Genomic DNA, 17,555 nt, shown 5'->3' with positions numbered 1-17,555 from the left:
GTCTTATGAGGAAAGGTTGAGGGAGCTAGGGCTGTTCTCTCTGGAGCGGAGGAGGCTGAGGGGAGACTTAATAGAGGTTTATAAAATGATGAAGGGGATAGATAGAGTGAACGTTCAAAGACTATTTCCTCGGGTGGATGGAGATATTACAAGGGGGCATAACTATAGGGTTCATGGTGGGAGATATAGGAAGGATATCAGAGGTAGGTTCTTTCTTTACGCAGAGAATGGTTGGGGTGTGGAATGGACTGCCTGCAGTGATAGTGGAGTCAGACACTTTAGGAACATTTAAGCGGTTATTGGATAGGCACATGGAGCACACCAGGATGATAGGGAGTGGGATAGCTTGATCTTGGTTTCAGATAAAGCTCGGCACAACATCGTGGGCTGAAGGGCCTGTTCTGTGCTATGCTGTTCTATGTTCCATGTTCTAACATAGGAAACGAACTAGCAAAGACACCAAGCTCTTTATAAATTTTATCCCTTTAAATTAAGGCAACAATAGCCTTTGTTTCAAAGAAATAAATTATAGAATCAAATTAAGAGACCAAATGGTGCGTTATAGAAAATTACCCTGTCAAACTGTTTAAACAAAACACTTTACTAATTGATTTAATGCATTATCTTTCTCCTTATTTTCTAAATGTTTTTCTTCTTAAAAACAATTTAAAAGCAACAGAATATTTGGTTTTAAAATCTTTATTGCTTTATATTCATTCAATACATGGCATGCTTAACGTAACTGCTTAAATACTTTAATTGCATTTGACAATATGGCCTTATTTTTGCAATTATAAATATATAATTCATAGATGTAGGTTATAATTTATCATATTTCCTACCAGAAAGTCTCATTGCCAAGGCTGAAAGAACAAAGGATAAAACCATTAAATACAGGTTATTTTTCTGTCTTTAGAATTGTATATATCTAAGCTATTCTCTCCCCTCCATCTTCTGCCCAGTAAGAAGACATATGGAAAACTTGCTGCTGACTTGTCACCAAGCTGTTTTATAAGAAATTGTTGGCAAATACATAGAGATGGCTTCTTCTGGCATGTTTTCCTTCCTTATGTTGAATGATCTGACCTGTGTTAGGTGCTTCCCCACAGTGACATGACTGGGATTTGACATTCAGTGTTGACAATTGAAGATGCTCCTCAGCATTCTGTGGCACCATATGTGAAAAATGCATTGGTGGGGAGGGGGAATTTGAAATCATTCCAGAGTAACAGGAGATGGTTTGGTAATCATTTCAATTTGGGAGTGCACCATATAAATGTATATCAGTCAACCCGAAACAAACCATTTTAAAATAAGCTTGCACACACTGAAATTATTTCATGATCATTTAATAGCTCCCAAAGTTAGCAGCTTGCAATGAATTCAGCTTCATGCCAATAGAAGGAATTTGAATGCGTGACTGATGAGTGGATCATGGCAATTAAACAATAACATTCTGATGCACAAATTTACATTTGCTTGTTTGTTTTGTTTTAAATTCAGAATGGATTATTTTCTGTCGAGATTTAAACACACACAGACGTATCAGCCTATTGTGGCTGTGCCAGCAATCCAGAACTAATTTTGCTTTCTCCATCTATATAGTCTGTAACTGATGAAAGTGTTTTGCATTTTAGGTGCTTTGCTGTGTGTTGTTACTCAGAACCTTATAGGATAGAGCTGTGTAGTATGATATTAACTTGCATACATATCAAAAATGAATACGTTGCCTAAGAATTTCATGCTAGAGAAAGAAAGAAACCTATGTTTAAGGAAATTACTATACATATTCCAAGATTAAGACTATGGAACAGTTTTAAAATTGTTTTATTTTCCTGTACAGAATATTACAATAATACACAAGGATCTAAATAACTTACTCATTGTAGATTCCTAATCAGCAAAGCAAGTAAATTACAAATGGAATTGATATGATGAAGAAGATGCTTATAGGCAGATTGAAGAGATTATAATGTAATCAGGTGATTTAAATTCTCTTTAATGGTTTAGTGATGCATAGCACACATCATTATATTAATCTACCAAGCAGCCTATTTTGCTGTCTCATTATTGTGGTACGATAGTTGCAAAACAGTCCTTTGTAACTCAAGTGTTTATTATTGTGGTGTGCAGCGCACTTCTGCATTACTTGTAAAGCAGGATTTACTTTAGAAAATGGAGTGCATCACTTTGAACAATTGACCCTTTGGAGCTGTCCAAGCTGGTCAGTAACTTGAAGTCGCTCTTTAAAGCCATCATGACAGTCTCAAACTTTAGGGTCTCCAGAGTACATATAAAGGTGTTGTCTTCTTTCAGAACAAGCCGTGCACCACTTTCTGACTTAATGAAATACTTAAACTGGATGGCATGTGATGACAATACAAATTCCTCAGGAAACCCATCCAGACGGCTTTTTGACACTTGAATAATGCGCGATTTGATCCTTGTGATGAAATCTGAAGAATTGCAGTAGATACGGAGGCCGTGAGAGCGGTCGTGGCTGTCAGTGATTTCTAGGAATGTGGCTTCTGAGCCCTCGCGCACAGCGGCAGACTTGGTTTTCAGAGCATCTGTCAGAGGTTTTATTTGGTAGAATTCAGCCTCCCGTGCCAAAAGTTGAATCTCTTGAAATCCTTCTGGTAAGAGAAGCTCACCATTTCGTAGGAAGTTAAGGACGTGCCTGAACAGTGAGCCATCACGATCTATGAAGCAGTTTCCATCAGCATCAACAGTACTCTGGATTTTGCCATTTATCAAAGCTTCTGGTAAGGAATCTGCGTACTTGGTTAAAGTGCGCCTCTGTGTTGTGTAGAGGTGCCCACCGACATTAATGGTGATCACAGCTGCTTTGCAGTTCTTGCCTTTTTGAAAGCCTTCTGTAATGTTGCATTTTCCATCACAGTCGGTTTCTTTTTTATTGATCTTCCCTTCCATTCCACAAGTCTTGATATTAATTAGGCCGTGTGGGGTTGCATTTGCTGGTCGAAAAGATCACCTGTGTACAGTGCAGTAGCAATAATGAAACAGTAATGTTGGCAGGATTTCATAAAATGTCAGCATTATTTCACAGTAAATGGCATTTCAACTTAGCACAAAGTGAGTTTGCAGCAATTTAATTTGATACCAAAATATGCCCTCCGCTCTCTCAAAGTAGAAGTGGAGTTACTACTTGAATTAAAGCTGAGTGACTTCTTGTTCAAACATAGACATGAGATTTTATCAGAATTGAATCTGCTTGGAAGGTGTTCCGCAGTCTGTCATGAGATTTGCTGTCCACTGGGAAGGAATTAATGTTGATGTAGATGTTATTTGTGTGCACAAGTCACTGACCTGTATTTTTCTTATGCATTGGTTGCTGACTATGTGGTTTTCCAATAGCTTGGGCTACAAAATGGAGCTAATCTCACTCACTAATGCAGACAAATCGTTTTAAAACCATTCACTTACGAAGCAACAATTTTGTTTTTGTGGAAGGCCTCCAATGGAAAATTAAATAGTTAGACACTGTAGTTTTAGCATGAGTCATTTGTCGATCAGTTTCCACAAACCATGGGAAGAATCTAACTGGAGTTCATATGAATAAATTGAAAACTCTGATCATCTATCTGGTTTTCAAATGAGAAAATACATACTTCGCAACAGTCGTTCCATTTTATTTGTCCCAGTCTACATAAGTGAAACGGATTTAATTATTGAGTTGAATATACTGTTTCTGTGACTGCAACTTCCATTTATTTAGCAGTTAACATCCTGTACCTTTTGTTCTAAAATGGCTGGCAACAATTAATTACTCTCTCGGTGCACAAAGTTATGAACAGGATTAAATATTTTGATCCAAAGATTTCAGAAGTGTTTGTACCATTTAAGATGTTCTAATCTGTTCCTGGAACCGCAATCTTGTTTAAAAGCTTCGCTTGCAGGATTTTCTGTAATGCTTGCAAACTGGATTATTGACTAATTTAGCTATTCCTCCAAAGAATTTCAATCAATTTGTGACATGTCACTTAATTTGTTCTAAACTGATCCTGACATCTTGCTGCCTCCAAGTGCTTCACATTTCTCTTTCTGCCAACTGGTCTATAATTCTTTTAGAATCATAAAATCATAGAATTCTTTTACTCATGTCTTGTTGCTTTTTCACTGGCTGTTGCAAACACCACTTTCCAAATATCCAATAACCCCAGAATTTGTGAGGATTCATTCCTTACTTCAATATTTTCATAAATGAGAGAGAGGGCTGATACATTTCACAGAATATGAACCAACAGTACCCAAGAGTTAACTTGATACTAGGGTCCAGATTTTCAGGGAGCAGTGGAGACACCACGACTCAGCCAAAGTGGTAGTAGGACTGTGGATCCAGAAGAGCAGCCTCTGGTAGATCCTATTTTTGCCATTAGGGAAAAGGGGATGGGATGTGATTCTCACATTTGGGCATCCCGAACCCACAGGCCTATTTGAATGCATGGCAGAGTTTTTGCTGGTACAATGCATGTTTCCCCACAGTGTGCAACTTACTATTTTTAAAAGTATACATGAATGTGTGTAAAAGGTGGATAAGGCACGTGGAACTGTCAAGTTATCAAAATCCCCGGCTCTTTGAATTTTGAGTAGAAAACCAGCCTGCTGTGTGTCTGGGTTGGAAAGAATCGGTGCTTGCAATTTCAACTGCTGTTTATAAGCTTGACGTATACATTATAGCATTAGTACTGCTGGACCTGTTTGACTGCCTCCAACTCATTATTACCACAGTTTGGGGGGGGGGGGGCGTTAGATGGCCACAACAGAGTGGCTGTAAGTTTGCATTTTGATTGATGGGTCCAAGAGGTTATTAAAGGATTAGCTGGCTTTGTTGCAGGGCAATGAATACAAATGTTTGTTTTTATAAGGGGTTAAATATTAAAGGGGATTTAAATGTTTTGAACAGGCTATTATCAATGACAGTTTTATGTAATGAAGTCTGAAATGGGTACTTTGAACTTTATTTTATCTTAGCATGTCCCCTGAGGTCTGTCATGATGAATACTGAGTGAGTTAGCATAGAGTGTGTAAGTACCACTTGTACAGGATGGTGTGTTTTGGGGAATTGGCTTGGTATATGTTGGCATTGAAGCTGTTAGAGGACCATAGAAATGTGCAAGAATTCCTGGGTTGGGATAAGTTGGTAAAGGGGCTATAAGTGGAAGTCCATGAGTGGAAGGGTCATTGATTGACCTGAGTTGGCACGAAGTTACCATAGGGGTGCTTTGTGACCATGGAGAATTGGTGGAGAGGCATAGAATAGCATGGTTGATATGAGGGTCCATGGAAGAGTGGGTAGAGGGGCATAAGTTTGCATAGAGGGCATGAAAGGCCATTGGGAGGTGAGTAGAGGAGCATAAGTTTGCAGTGAAGTAATGCGAGGGGGGTTAGATCATGCGGTGGATAGGGGACCGTAGTTGAACTGGAGGGCATGAAGGGCCATAGGTTGGCCTGGAGGGTATGAAGGGCCATGGGGCTGGGTGGAAGGGAGCACACATTAGCGGGTGAGAAGTGGGTCTGTTTCTTTCAAGGAAACAGATGAGCCGGGTATTTTCTTGACTCTGCCCTCCCACCTTGGGAGTGAAAATCTGGATCTCATTCTTTCACTGGATAAGTCAAAAGGGGCACTTTGAAAACGCCTATGATAGCTATTGTTTTCCCACAAATGTGTAATAATAAGTTGATATCAGAAACACATGGGATGGAAGCACACAGCCAAGAATTTTAATGGACAGGAAACCACAGGCTGGGGAATGCACAAACAGAAATCCCGGATCAGATGGTGATGGGTGACTAGCTTTAAAATAACTTATTTATGTTAAAACAGTGAACCAAGATTTAATCAGGCATTTGCCACCTGTCGTGGTTGATAAAAATTTGAGACATACAGGTGCTAACCATACATGCGATGTATTTCAATGCAGACAGGAAGAATTTGGTGCAAATAATTATTTGTAAAGATGATCTTGAATAGTTTTTCTGGATATTCAGTTTTAATTAAATTTTTGGAGGGAATGCTTCAGTCTTGATAAACTTAGATGTCAGAAGAACCGTTTGGAAAACTAAGAGTTAGTTTAACATTTGTGACTGCGTTCAAGTCTGGTTCATTTAGTCAACAGCAGCCTTGATGGTTTGGAGTAGCTTTAAAACAACGTAACCCAGCAGTTGCTCAATAATGTAAGTTAGGGAAGGATGGCCTGTTATGACATACAGTACATTAGCTGGAAGGTAGAAAATGGTTGCTGGAAAAGGAAGAAGATTAAAGATGTGCCCCACAAGCCCGAACTGGCACACTATAGAGGAAAATAGAGTTGCTTTGATGTGGCGGATATATTGTTGGTATTTGGTTCCATTCTAAGAACATTGATGTTGCTAGCAATGCCAGATGTTATTGCTTATTTCCATTGAGAAGGTGATGGTGAACTGCCTGCCTTCTTGAGCCATTGAATCCATGTGGTGAAAGTCCTCCCACAGTGATAGTTAGGTAGGGAGTTCCACGATTTTGACCTAGCATTCATGAAGGACTGTTGATATTGATGTCTAACTAGATTTAGAGAACATCACAGAATCACAAACTTGTTACATTGAAGAAGGAAGCCATCTAGCCCACCCTGTCTGCACTGGCTCTCCCAACAAGCAATCGTGCTTTTGCCCCACAATCCTGCACATTCTTCCTTTTCAGATAACTATCAAATTCCCTCTTGAATATGCAGTCCCTTGTTTATTCTTGGCATTTTTGAAAATAAAAAATTTCTGCAAAATTGTTTCTGGCAACTGTTTTGATATGCACAAATGGAATATAAAATGAATTGACAGATTTAATTAATGCATTTAAAATATTGTTTGATGTTGCTTTATTGGCAATCAGAGAATTTCTTTAATGCCGGTGAAACTGTTGGGCTTTTTTGTTTACAGAAGAGAAGGCTTTGAGGTGACCTGATAGAGATCTTTAAAATTATGGTGGGGTTGCATAAATGTAAATAGAATGTTTCCCCTTGTGGAAGGCTCCAAAACGAAGGACCTTTACATGTAAGGTAGTTACTAACAAATCAAATTGGGAATTGGGGAGAAATTTCTTTACTCAGAACGCAAGAAATAGGAGCAGAAGTAGCCTGCTTTGCCATTTGAGTCTGATCTGCCTCAACACTATTTTCCCAGAAAGTGGAGCTTGTTACCACAGGAAATAGTTGAGGTAAACAGATTTTATGTTTTCAAAAGAAAACTAGGCATTATAAAAAATAATAATGTGCTGGAAAGCTTAAATGAGTTAGATAAATGGGAGGAGATTCTTGTACAAAGACCAGCATAATCTAGTACGTATTCCATCCCATGCTTGACTTCCTCCTTGTGGAAGGTGGAGAGGCTTTGAGGAGTCGGGAGGTGAGCCATCCACCACAGAATACCCAGCTTCTGACCTTCTCTTGTAGCCAGGGCTTTTTCGTGGCTCTTGCGGTTAAATTTCTGATCGATGACCACCCCCAGACAATAGTGAGGGATTCGATGATGACAACATCATTGACTGTCAGGTTGAAGATGGTGTTTGTCTGTTGTGGCACAAATGTTTCTTGCTGTTTGCAAATTGGCTGCCGTGTTTATCTCCATTATAGCAGCAACTAAACTTTAAAAGCTCTCTCTTGCCTGTAAATCACGTCGAGACATCCTGAGGATGTGAAAGCGCATGCTCTTTTCTTGTCTCCGGGATGAGATGAAAATTGAGTCATTTTTAATTGGTGCCCTACTTGATCCCTGCTAATGGCCTGGCTGAGTCTTTGTAATTGGTTGGATTTATGTAAAATGCCTTGTACCAAATTACATATCACAAATAAAAGAAAATGCTAAACTGTGCCGATATCACAATTATTTTTCCTAACCTCCAATAAATCAACTAAGGTATGATTCAGTGAATATGAATATGTCTGGTTGTTGTCGCTCGACTATTAAGTGGACAGCTTTCCCAATCTAGGTTCAAGTCACAGAATCGGCAAATGAAGCATGCAGATTTGGCAGTCACCTTACTTGATCTTGTTACTCATTGATATCTTGTATGTACACTCCTATGCAGGTTTCACCCGTGACTTGTAACCTATAATTTACCGGAGACTTGGTTCCAGAACAGTGCATAGGCAACTTTTTCCAGCCCTCTTTTGACCATCTAATTCTGAAGGCTAGCTTTCCTCAAAAATACATAATGCTCCTTAGGTGGCACAAACATCAGAGCAATTCTGGTTACTAACTTATATTAGGATCAGGAACCTCAAGGTATATTATGAAGCCAAACTAGACCCCAACAATTCTTCTATTTAGGCATTAATGTAAGGACAGGATGTTTCACTCCAGGTACAATTCTGTTGACAAACCAGGGAGCCTTAATCAAAACAAATTTTACTTAACAACATGTATTAACGATAACAAATTAATTAGCTTAACTTTGTCAGTTGAACAATACTTAAACTTGACAAGATACAATCCTAAACTGCTAACCTACAAAGTTGTCCTCACAAATATCTGGGGACCCTTAGTTAAAAGGTCAGTCACGAGGAACACAAGTTCAAGGTGAGGAGCAGGAGGTTTAGGGGAATGAGAGGAAAAACCTTTTTACCCAGAGGGTGGTGACGGTCTGGAATGCGCTGCCTGGGAGAGTGGTAGAGGCGAGCTGCCTCACATCCTTTAAAAAGTACCTGCATGAGCACTTGACATGTTGTAACATTCAAGGCCATTGGCCTCTGCTGGTAAATGGGATCAGGTAGGTAGGTTAGGTGTTTCTCAGGTGTCGGTGCAGACTCCATAGTCCGAAGGACCTCTTCTACACTGAGAGATTCTGTGACTTGAACTTAGATTGGGAAAGCTGTCCACTTAATAGTCAAGCGACAACAGCCAGATATATTCATATTCACTGAATCATACCTTTTAGCTGACGTTTCAGACCAGCAATGTCCTGTTCCATTGGCAGCATAGACTCAGCAGAGGTGGCGGTGGCACAAAACATAAGGTCAAATGTGGGCAAGTAAACTTCCTATGATTACCACCTATCACCCTCCCTCATCTGATAAATCCATGCTCCTCCATGTTGAACACTACTTGGCAGAGGGTAATGAGGGCACAGAATTTACTCTGGGTGGTGGCTTGATAGCATCACTATTGACTGAACTGGTTGAGTTCTGAAGGACAGAACTGCCACACTGGGCCTGCAAGCAGGTAGTGAGAAAAAGATCTATTTGACCTCACCCACACTAATCTAGTTACTGCAGATGCATCTAGCCATGTTAGTATTGGTAGGAATAACCATCACACAATCCTTGTGGAAATGAAGTCTCAAAGATACTCTCCATCATGTAGTGTTGCACTATCATGTTAAATAGAAAAGATTCAGAACATATCTAGCAGCTCAAAACTGAGCATCAGTGAGGCGCTGCAGCAGAATTGTATTCAGCTACAATCTGTAAACTCATGGCCCACCACATCCCTCAGTTGACTATTACCATCAAGCTAGGAGATCAACCCCTGAAGTGCAGAAAAACATGTCAGGAACAGCACCAGTTATATGTAAAACTGAGGTACCAACCTGGTCATACTACAGCACAGGACTACATACATACTGAGACAGAGCTAAGCAATCCTGAGAACCAGTGAATCACATCAAAGCTCTTCTATCCTGTCACATCCAGTCAAAAATGCTGGTGGACAATTACCAAAGAGGGCACTTGATGAACAGCGCTGTCCTCACTGATGGTAAAGGCAGCATTTGAATGCAAGAGACAAAGCTAAAGCATTTGAAAAGCCCTTCAGCCAGAAGTGCCAAATAGATGATCCATTCAGCCTCCTCCAAAGATCCCCACCATCATGGAAGCTAGTCTTCAGCCAATTCCATTCCCTTAAGAAGCAGCTGAATACACTGCATACAGTGAAGGCTATATGGACGTTGCCAACATCCTGGCTGAAGAATTGTGCTCCAGAAATAGCCACACGTCTCGCCTACTGTTCCATTAGAGCTACAAACACTGGCATCTACCCGACAATGTGGAACATTATTAGCTATGGCCTGTACATAAAAACCAGGACACATTCAAACCAGATCATCACTGTTCTATCATTCCACTCTCGCTCATCAGCAGAGCAATGTAAGGTATCGCCGATAATGCTATAATGTTTAACCTCACCAATGCTAAGTTTAAGTTCTGCCATTGCCACTTGGCGCCAGCCTTTATTGCAGCCTTGGTTTAAACATGGATGATGAGAGAACTGACTCCAGAGGTAAGGTGAGAATAATTTCCTTGACATCAAGGCAACATTTGACAGAGTGTGGCATCAAGGAACCTGAGCTAAATAAAAGTCAGTGGTAATCGGAGAAATCTCTCCGAGAGCTGGAGTCATACCTAGCACAAAGAAAGATGATTGTGATTGCTTGGAGGCCAATCATTTCAATCCTAGGAAAGATTTCTCAGGGCAGTAGCCTAACATTCAAGAAGCTCAACACAATCTAGGGCAAAGCAGCCAGTTTGATCAGGACCTATTCAACTTTCTACCCGCACATTCTTCATCATCGGTGTACCCCAACAACACACTAAGTTTTCTTCAGCACGACCTCCCAACCCGGCAATCTTTTACCACTAGAAGGGCAATGGCAGCAGGTGCATGAGAACACTGCCAGATGCAAATTCTCTTCCATCCTGATTTGGAATTATTTTGTTGTTCCTTCAATTTTGATTGAAAAAGGGCCAAAATCCTCCAACTTCCTACCAAACTGTACTATGGGGTATCTACACCACATGCACTACAGCGATTCAAGAAGGCGGCTTCACCACAGTTTTATCAAGCTCTCTTCATCATCTAATGGCAATGTAGGGTGTCTGTGTGGGAAATGTCTGGCCAGAACAAAATAGATATTGATGTGATGCTCACACAGTTGTATAACCTGTCCACACCTGATGTAAATGTTCATGGTTTGTGGTATCAGGGATTGCCTGCACAAGTGAACCAAGCCAGAGGTTGAGCCTGGGAGGGAAATATTTGGAGGTGGGCTGAGATGTGAATTAAATAAAAAGGATCAATAAAGGAATCGGTTTCAGTCAACTTTTGAAATACGGTGATAATTTTTACAATGCTGCTTAAAGATATCTATGTTGGGCATTACCAGGAGACACAACTTCTCTCGGCTTTCCCATTCTTCCATTTGATTAATATTTTGCTTGCAGCCTTTGACGAACCAGTGTGGTTGGTTTTCATGCTAATATTTTCTTGTGGGCATTTCTGAAGAAAACTGAGAGAATTTGGTTAAATTTGTATTATGGATTAAAGTCTACATATCTTTTCAGCTCCAGGGTCTTGCAATTTTGTAGATTTGTTTTTCGCATTTTTGTGAAGTGCCAACGAAAATCAGTATTCAAAGATTCTTTGGAGACAATTGGCTTACAGCTGCTCATGTTTATTTAGTAGCTATTCTGAATTGATTTTGTGATATTTAATGCCTGGTTACGGGGTCTTTTTATATTACTGTGGTATTTCATTTGAAGATGGGAAAAGAGAATCTTTCTGTTTTATAGCTTTTCAACTGTAATAAATTAGTTTTTTTGAAAGGGGGAATCTCGTTGCAAGCTCACCTTTCATCCCCAACCTCTGTTCTACCAATTGTTACTCGTCATTGCGTTGATAATCTGGTTGAAATTTCCATTTGATAAACATTCTGCTCTAGTGTAAAGGGAATGCACTTTAAAGTCTCTATCTGCATTGTCCAGATGGCTGAGACATATTCAGCAATTCCCCACTTTGCCTTGAACCAGGCAGGCAAAGAACAGTGGCTGCTCTCTTGTAATACAGTACAAAGTTAGATTTTAAGTCACCCAACCCATTACCATAACATTGGATTAAAGGAATGGTGGATAATTGTTCCCCGTCAGCTTACTGCTTCTGGTTTTGAAAAGGAGCTTTAGTGAAAGAAGGCTGTGTCGTTTCATACATCCTGATGGTAATCTGGGATCTGAGAAGTTCTGATGTTCTGAATTTTAGCAATGTTCTTCAATGCTGTGTGTGATTCTGCAATGCTCATTTTAATTTTCCTTTCTTCCATCTCAAGAAAAGCTAACGTTTGAAGGAGTTGTGGTTCAGCGTGCAGAATGTAGACCAGCTGTCAATGAATCTTACATGAGGTTAAAAAGGTCAGTAGTAACTTTGGTAGCAAAGCAACATTTTGTTTAAATTTGCTGTTTGACACCCTACGGTCCCCAGTACATTAAGTGGCTCTGACTTGATGCAGACCCAGTCATAGCATTGCTTATGTCGTGAAATTGTAAACTAATTTATCGTCTATGTATCTATATTAGCCTTTCACCAAAATACTGTGATGTGCTACTTGTGACTCCCTATTTTTATAGAAAAAAAAGCAGTTTTCACCCTGACATCATTTTTCAAAGGCATTGTGTGCCTATTAAGCGATGATCCTTCAATGGAAACTGCCACTGACTCCCTTTATCTCGAATGCTCACAAAACAAGTTGCCAAAAAGCGGAAGGACTGACGTCGCACCTGAGGAAAACATCATGGGGTTGGTTCGGTCACTCCAGTGACCCACCTGAATAACATGGCAACATCCTGAGCATTCGTTGAGTTGAAAAGCTAACTCTCTGCGGCCAGTTTTCAGCTGTTTGGGCAGGAGTTTTTGATTGTATGCGTCTCAGCTCCAGAATGGCGTGTTTGTGACTGGTAGGTTGAGTGCTCTGACTTTCAAACAAATGAAGTACAGAAAAGTTCAAATTACCTCGATTAATGTAACACGATTGAAAAGGCAGAATGGAAACCAAGTAAGCATGAGGGAATAGGGGAATACAGAAAGTACAAGATTGTGTTTACTACGATGATGTTTGTACTCCGATATCTCCTTGTTGAGGAGTGGAATGGTCTTGTTGGGAGGAAGGTTAAAACAACATTGAAAGTTATCCTTTTATTGTCTATGGTGTCATTAATGGGTTATTATTATATGGAAAATAGCAACATTGCATTGTTGTGTATATCTGTTCAGATACTCCTGTTTGCAAACAAAGTGAATTTAAATCTCAGTATCTTTAAGGGGGTGGCTGTTTTTAAAATGAGAAATGATTAAAGTTAATGATGTTTCACTGCATAGTGTTCAGTGACATTGGCTGGGGAGGAAGGAAGGTGAGGGAGAGAAGAGGGTGCTGAGCAGAGGCAAGGGACATTATGCTGAGCAAAGGAATACTGAATTACACAGACTGGGATTTGTCATTTTTAGCTGCCACGCTGGAACCCTACGGGAGAAAACCTGTTGTCTTGGCACCATTGGGAATCAAAGGTGTGGAGAAAATCAACTAGGTGGAAGATATTGAAATTCATTTTCACAATTTGTGTCTCCACATGCTGCTTCTGATCATTATCAGATGGATTCTGTCCTTCACTTCCAAGTGAAAACGTCAAAGGTCTGCTGAACAGCGCGCTTCTTCAGCATTTTACTGCTAAACCTCCACCTGGACTGAGCCATACAAATATCATAGTAATGGTAAAGCAGGCTGGAATATGCCTGTCTTGTGCTCCTGGTTTAAGCGATTTTAAGTAATTGCATGTTAAACAGAACTGTGGCAAACTCACCCTCTTCACTTTCTCGAGATACTCGATTAAAGAATACTGCCTCTGTATATGTTAATGTTCAGCTTTTCTTTTAACATTATATGATTCTTTCCAATCCCTGAATTCTTCCCACAAGGTTCACTCATAGATCAGTCTTGGATCCAACTCTCTAAAGCCATTGACGATACGATGGGTTAAATTGCTCAATAACACTATTTACTCGTTAAAGTCATAACAATGCCAGTATGTGAAAAATATTACATGTAGGAAAAGTGGTGTATGGTGTAAAGGGGTGAAACTATCCCTGGAGTAATGTGTATAGTTTGGATTTCTGTACCTGAAGAAGATTATACTTTCCTTCAGGAGAGTATAACATAGTTTGCTAGATCCTTGGGATGAGTGAATTGATCTTTAGAGGTTAACTAGAATGGGTCTATCTGTTCTCTGGAATTTAGGAAAATGAGAAGGGATCTCATCAAAACATGTATGATTCTGAGATGATTCAACAGGGTTGATGCAGAGAGGCTGATTCCCTTACTGAAGGCACAAACTTGAGATATGGGTGGGGCACAGTCTCGGTAAGAGCTATCCTAATTCAGACTGAGATGAGAGGTTTCTTCAGTAAGAAGGTTGTGAATCTTTGGAATTCTTAGAGTAATTCAAGACACGGGTTGATAAATCTTTTGAGCTTTATGGGAATTGTGGATATGGAGATGGTACGGAAAAGTGGAATTGATGTTGAAGATTAGCCATGATCTTATTGAATAGTGGAACAACTTCAAGGGACCAAATGGCCTATTCCTGCCCCTATTTCCAATGTTTTTTATTGTATGAGGTGTCAGAATGGCTAAGGATGGAACTAAAAGGACTAAACCCAGCACTGTACAACCAATGCAGAACAGCAAACCACACAGTCAGAACAGTGAAATATCCTGCAACAACAGCTACTTTTGTTCACTGAAATCTGGATGGCATTCCCCTCAGCACTGCGCCCTAAGAGACACTTCAACCTCATGATCTTTGTTGAGCTAGCTGACTTCAATCTTGGTTTCAGTTGCGGTCCAATAATCGCCTATTGTGCTGGATGAAGGGGGAGAGATTTTTAAAAATCAGCCATGGTTGCTAAACCTTCGCTGTAAAGTGTGCATGTATGGACACTGTGTCACATTCAGACAGTCTGTCGATTTTGGAGCGGTGTCACACAAGAAGAATGCTCTCTCAAGTGAGGCATTGTGCATCAGCCAAAATAAGTGATTTAACAGATGGAGAGAAAACTGGAAGAAATAACCTTATTGTCGAAGAATATATTGATTTTAAGGCTTGTGAAAATTAGAATGCATGAATTGTCTATTTCTCAGTGGAAGTGCGTGACTGTACTGGTGCATGTTGTTTTTTTTTATTGTGAAAATCGTGAAATGTGCCTGGCACGGACAGGCTTGATTGATGAAATTACCCAGCTAAAGCATTTAAGAGCGTAGTCTCTTTATAAAAGATAACCTTATCCACAACCAACAAACTCCCCAGAGTGCTGACCTTTGCAGGCAAAGGTTCCTGAATGTTAATTATTCAGCATTATTAACATTAATTATTCTATGTTTTTAAATGCACCCTATAGCTGCCAAATGCTCAAAAATGATTTTTGTCATTACTGTCAGAATGATAAGTAGCTTTAATAAAGGGTTGGATATTCTCCTATTTTAAAAGCACCGTGATGCTTTTCCAATCCCTTCAAAGCTCAGCTGAATCCTGTGAATCCAGGTAAAACATGGATGGAATTAATACAAGTTCTGACTGACTGATTTGTAATCATAAATTCAAAACAATATACCGGGTGATGGGGATGATCTTTGTATCCAGGCTTTTACACCCTTGCATTGAATGTAACAGCAGGCAGACTGGTTAATAGCTTATTTTTATTTTCGATTTCAGATCTCAATTGCCTGTAAAATTTAACTGGAATTGCTCCGATGTCTGGCATTAACGGTTTATTTCTGTAACGTTACAGTTTGGTGAATAACTTTCTCTTTCTCTACTATTCTAAAAGTAAGCAGAACCACATGTGTCAGACAAGAATCTTAACAGATAATCATTTAGTGATGTGACCCTGGCGTTTGCAGTAGAACTGAGGCAGAGATGCCGAATGCTTAAGATGGCTGCAGTTCAAGTGCTGCTGTCAACATCCAATTCCTTTCCGACAAATAGGAGGAATTGCTGTTCAGTTTTAACAATCTGATATTCAGTGCTGACTTTCAGTTGATTTGTAAATATCCGTGCAGGTTGTTTTGTTTGAATTACTCTGCCGGGGGAGAGAAGTTGGTGAACGAGACGGTTACTATTGAGCTGCATTAACTACTGGTTAGCGATTCCATCTGTGCTGCAATGAATTGAGTTCCCTGCCATGGTTGAGCTCAGTAACACCTCCAAGCGAGTACACACTGCACCATCAAAACAAAAAATAAAGAGCGCAGGGCAAGAATAAAGGATGCTGGCATTAATAACTCACTTTTTAAAGAAGTGATACCGGTGGTGGAAGTGACTCTCTTGAAGCATGTAGCAAAAATCAAGATGTGATCATGCACCGTAGAGCCACATTTGTAAACAGAATCTATCGGCCCAAAAACCACTGCAAGCAGATTGTACAGAGATTGGTAATTTTTGGAGATTTAGTAACTATTTCAATATTAAACGAGAAGAAGGATTAGATCCCAGTTATGCTCAGCAGTTAATAATTGATAGTGGGCCAAATAGGTTACTTAACTGTAAGTCCCCGCTTCTTCAATTTCTAGTAAGCAGCATTAGTTGTGAAATTCAGGAGCGGAGATTGAACGATGCAGTTTTTTTCAGAATCTACCTACCTCTGTTTCTTTAACTTTCATTCACACGGGATAACCGGTTTTCCCCCACTAATCTTCTAAATTCAGTGGGCTACTTATTTTTGGCTGCAAAATGTAACTCTCCAATTTGGAAAAAAATCTGTCATCCGAATTCTTGAATCATGAAAAAATGATACCGTGCCAACTTCAATCTACAAGTTGCCCAGCGTTTTGAAATAGTTTCCGTTACTAGCCTGCGTAACCCTGAGAGAATTTAAAAGGTTATAAAATCGGCTCAACTGTTCACTATAACTCACTGGTGTCATTGTGCAGTAGGTTAGGAGCTCAGTGTTCAAAATACCTCCATGTTAGCATTTTAACAAAAGGAGCAGAATTGTACTGAGACACACGATACCTTTGAATTTTATTTGATAGACTTTAGTAAAATATTCAGTCTGTCAATGACTGGTGAAAGAGGCAAAATATATTTTAAATGTCCTTACCTTTTGGAGCAGAGATCAGTTCTGTTACAACCGATGGTGGTTTATAGTTTAAGTGGTTGTGCCTTACCAAGGCAGGGCTGTACAGTGAAGAAAAGGAAATGAAGGCTGAGGAGCTGCTGATTGTTGCAGAAGTGTGGTGGCAGTGACTCAGTGTGTCCAGGAGTTGGGTAACTATAAATTATAACCATGAACCCTAGCTACTGAGCACCTACATCAGATCATGGCTGGGGGAAATTAAACTCATTATATATTACTCATTCAAAAATTTTTTTAAAAAGTGGCAGACTGGAGATGATATTCAGGAGCTGTTCTATTTATCAGCGTGTTCAATTTAACTCTTGAGTGGCAGGGCTCTAACCACATGATGAGGAGATGCAATGTTAGGTTGGGCTCTTGTTCAGCAGCTTTCTACATCTGTCCCCCTCCTCACCATGGCTAGAATGTAATCCTTTGGGACTTTTCATGTTAGTTCTTACCGTCTGCAGGAAGGGAGGGGAGAAGCTGAGGTTGAGTTATATTTTGCTTATGGTCCCTCGAGTGTGAACTCCTTCTGTACTTTGCTCGAGTAGCTACTTTTTTGTATGAATTTGGATCGCGGGTATGCAAAGGCTGTTTGGCTAGGGAAGGCATCACAGTCAATCTTG

The 17,555-nt window shown here is 39.9% G+C and overlaps 2 protein-coding genes across 4 annotated transcripts in view; one reads left to right on the top strand and one right to left on the bottom strand.

The window, feature by feature from the left end:
• The window catches only part of gtf2f2a (general transcription factor IIF, polypeptide 2a), a 315,225-nt gene that overhangs the window by 61,776 nt on the left and 235,894 nt on the right, over nucleotides 1-17,555 (top strand). For both annotated transcript variants that reach the window (XM_078232255.1, XM_078232254.1), the window contains exon 6: nucleotides 12,092-12,173. In XM_078232255.1, the coding sequence (XP_078088381.1) occupies nucleotides 12,092-12,173 (82 nt within the window). The remainder of the gene's footprint in view (nucleotides 1-12,091; nucleotides 12,174-17,555) is intronic.
• Nucleotides 684-16,974, bottom strand: kctd4 (potassium channel tetramerization domain containing 4). Of its 2 annotated transcripts, none has more exons than XM_078232257.1 (2): nucleotides 16,912-16,974; nucleotides 684-2,995 (listed from the first exon to the last, which is right to left on the bottom strand). In XM_078232257.1, the coding sequence occupies exon 2, from the start codon at nucleotides 2,932-2,934 to the stop codon at nucleotides 2,164-2,166; it is 771 nt and encodes a 256-aa protein (XP_078088383.1). In that variant the 5' UTR covers nucleotides 2,935-2,995; nucleotides 16,912-16,974; the 3' UTR covers nucleotides 684-2,163. The 2 variants fall into 2 exon arrangements, with proteins under 2 accessions (XP_078088383.1, XP_078088382.1); XM_078232256.1 differs by lacking the exon at nucleotides 16,912-16,974 and adding an exon at nucleotides 11,153-11,247.

This window comes from Mustelus asterias, chromosome 17 (genome assembly GCF_964213995.1).
Source record: "Mustelus asterias chromosome 17, sMusAst1.hap1.1, whole genome shotgun sequence".
Taxonomy (NCBI): domain Eukaryota; kingdom Metazoa; phylum Chordata; class Chondrichthyes; order Carcharhiniformes; family Triakidae; genus Mustelus; species Mustelus asterias.
The sequence above is the reverse complement of the archived record's forward strand: the minus strand, read 5'-3'. Positions and strand labels throughout refer to the sequence as shown.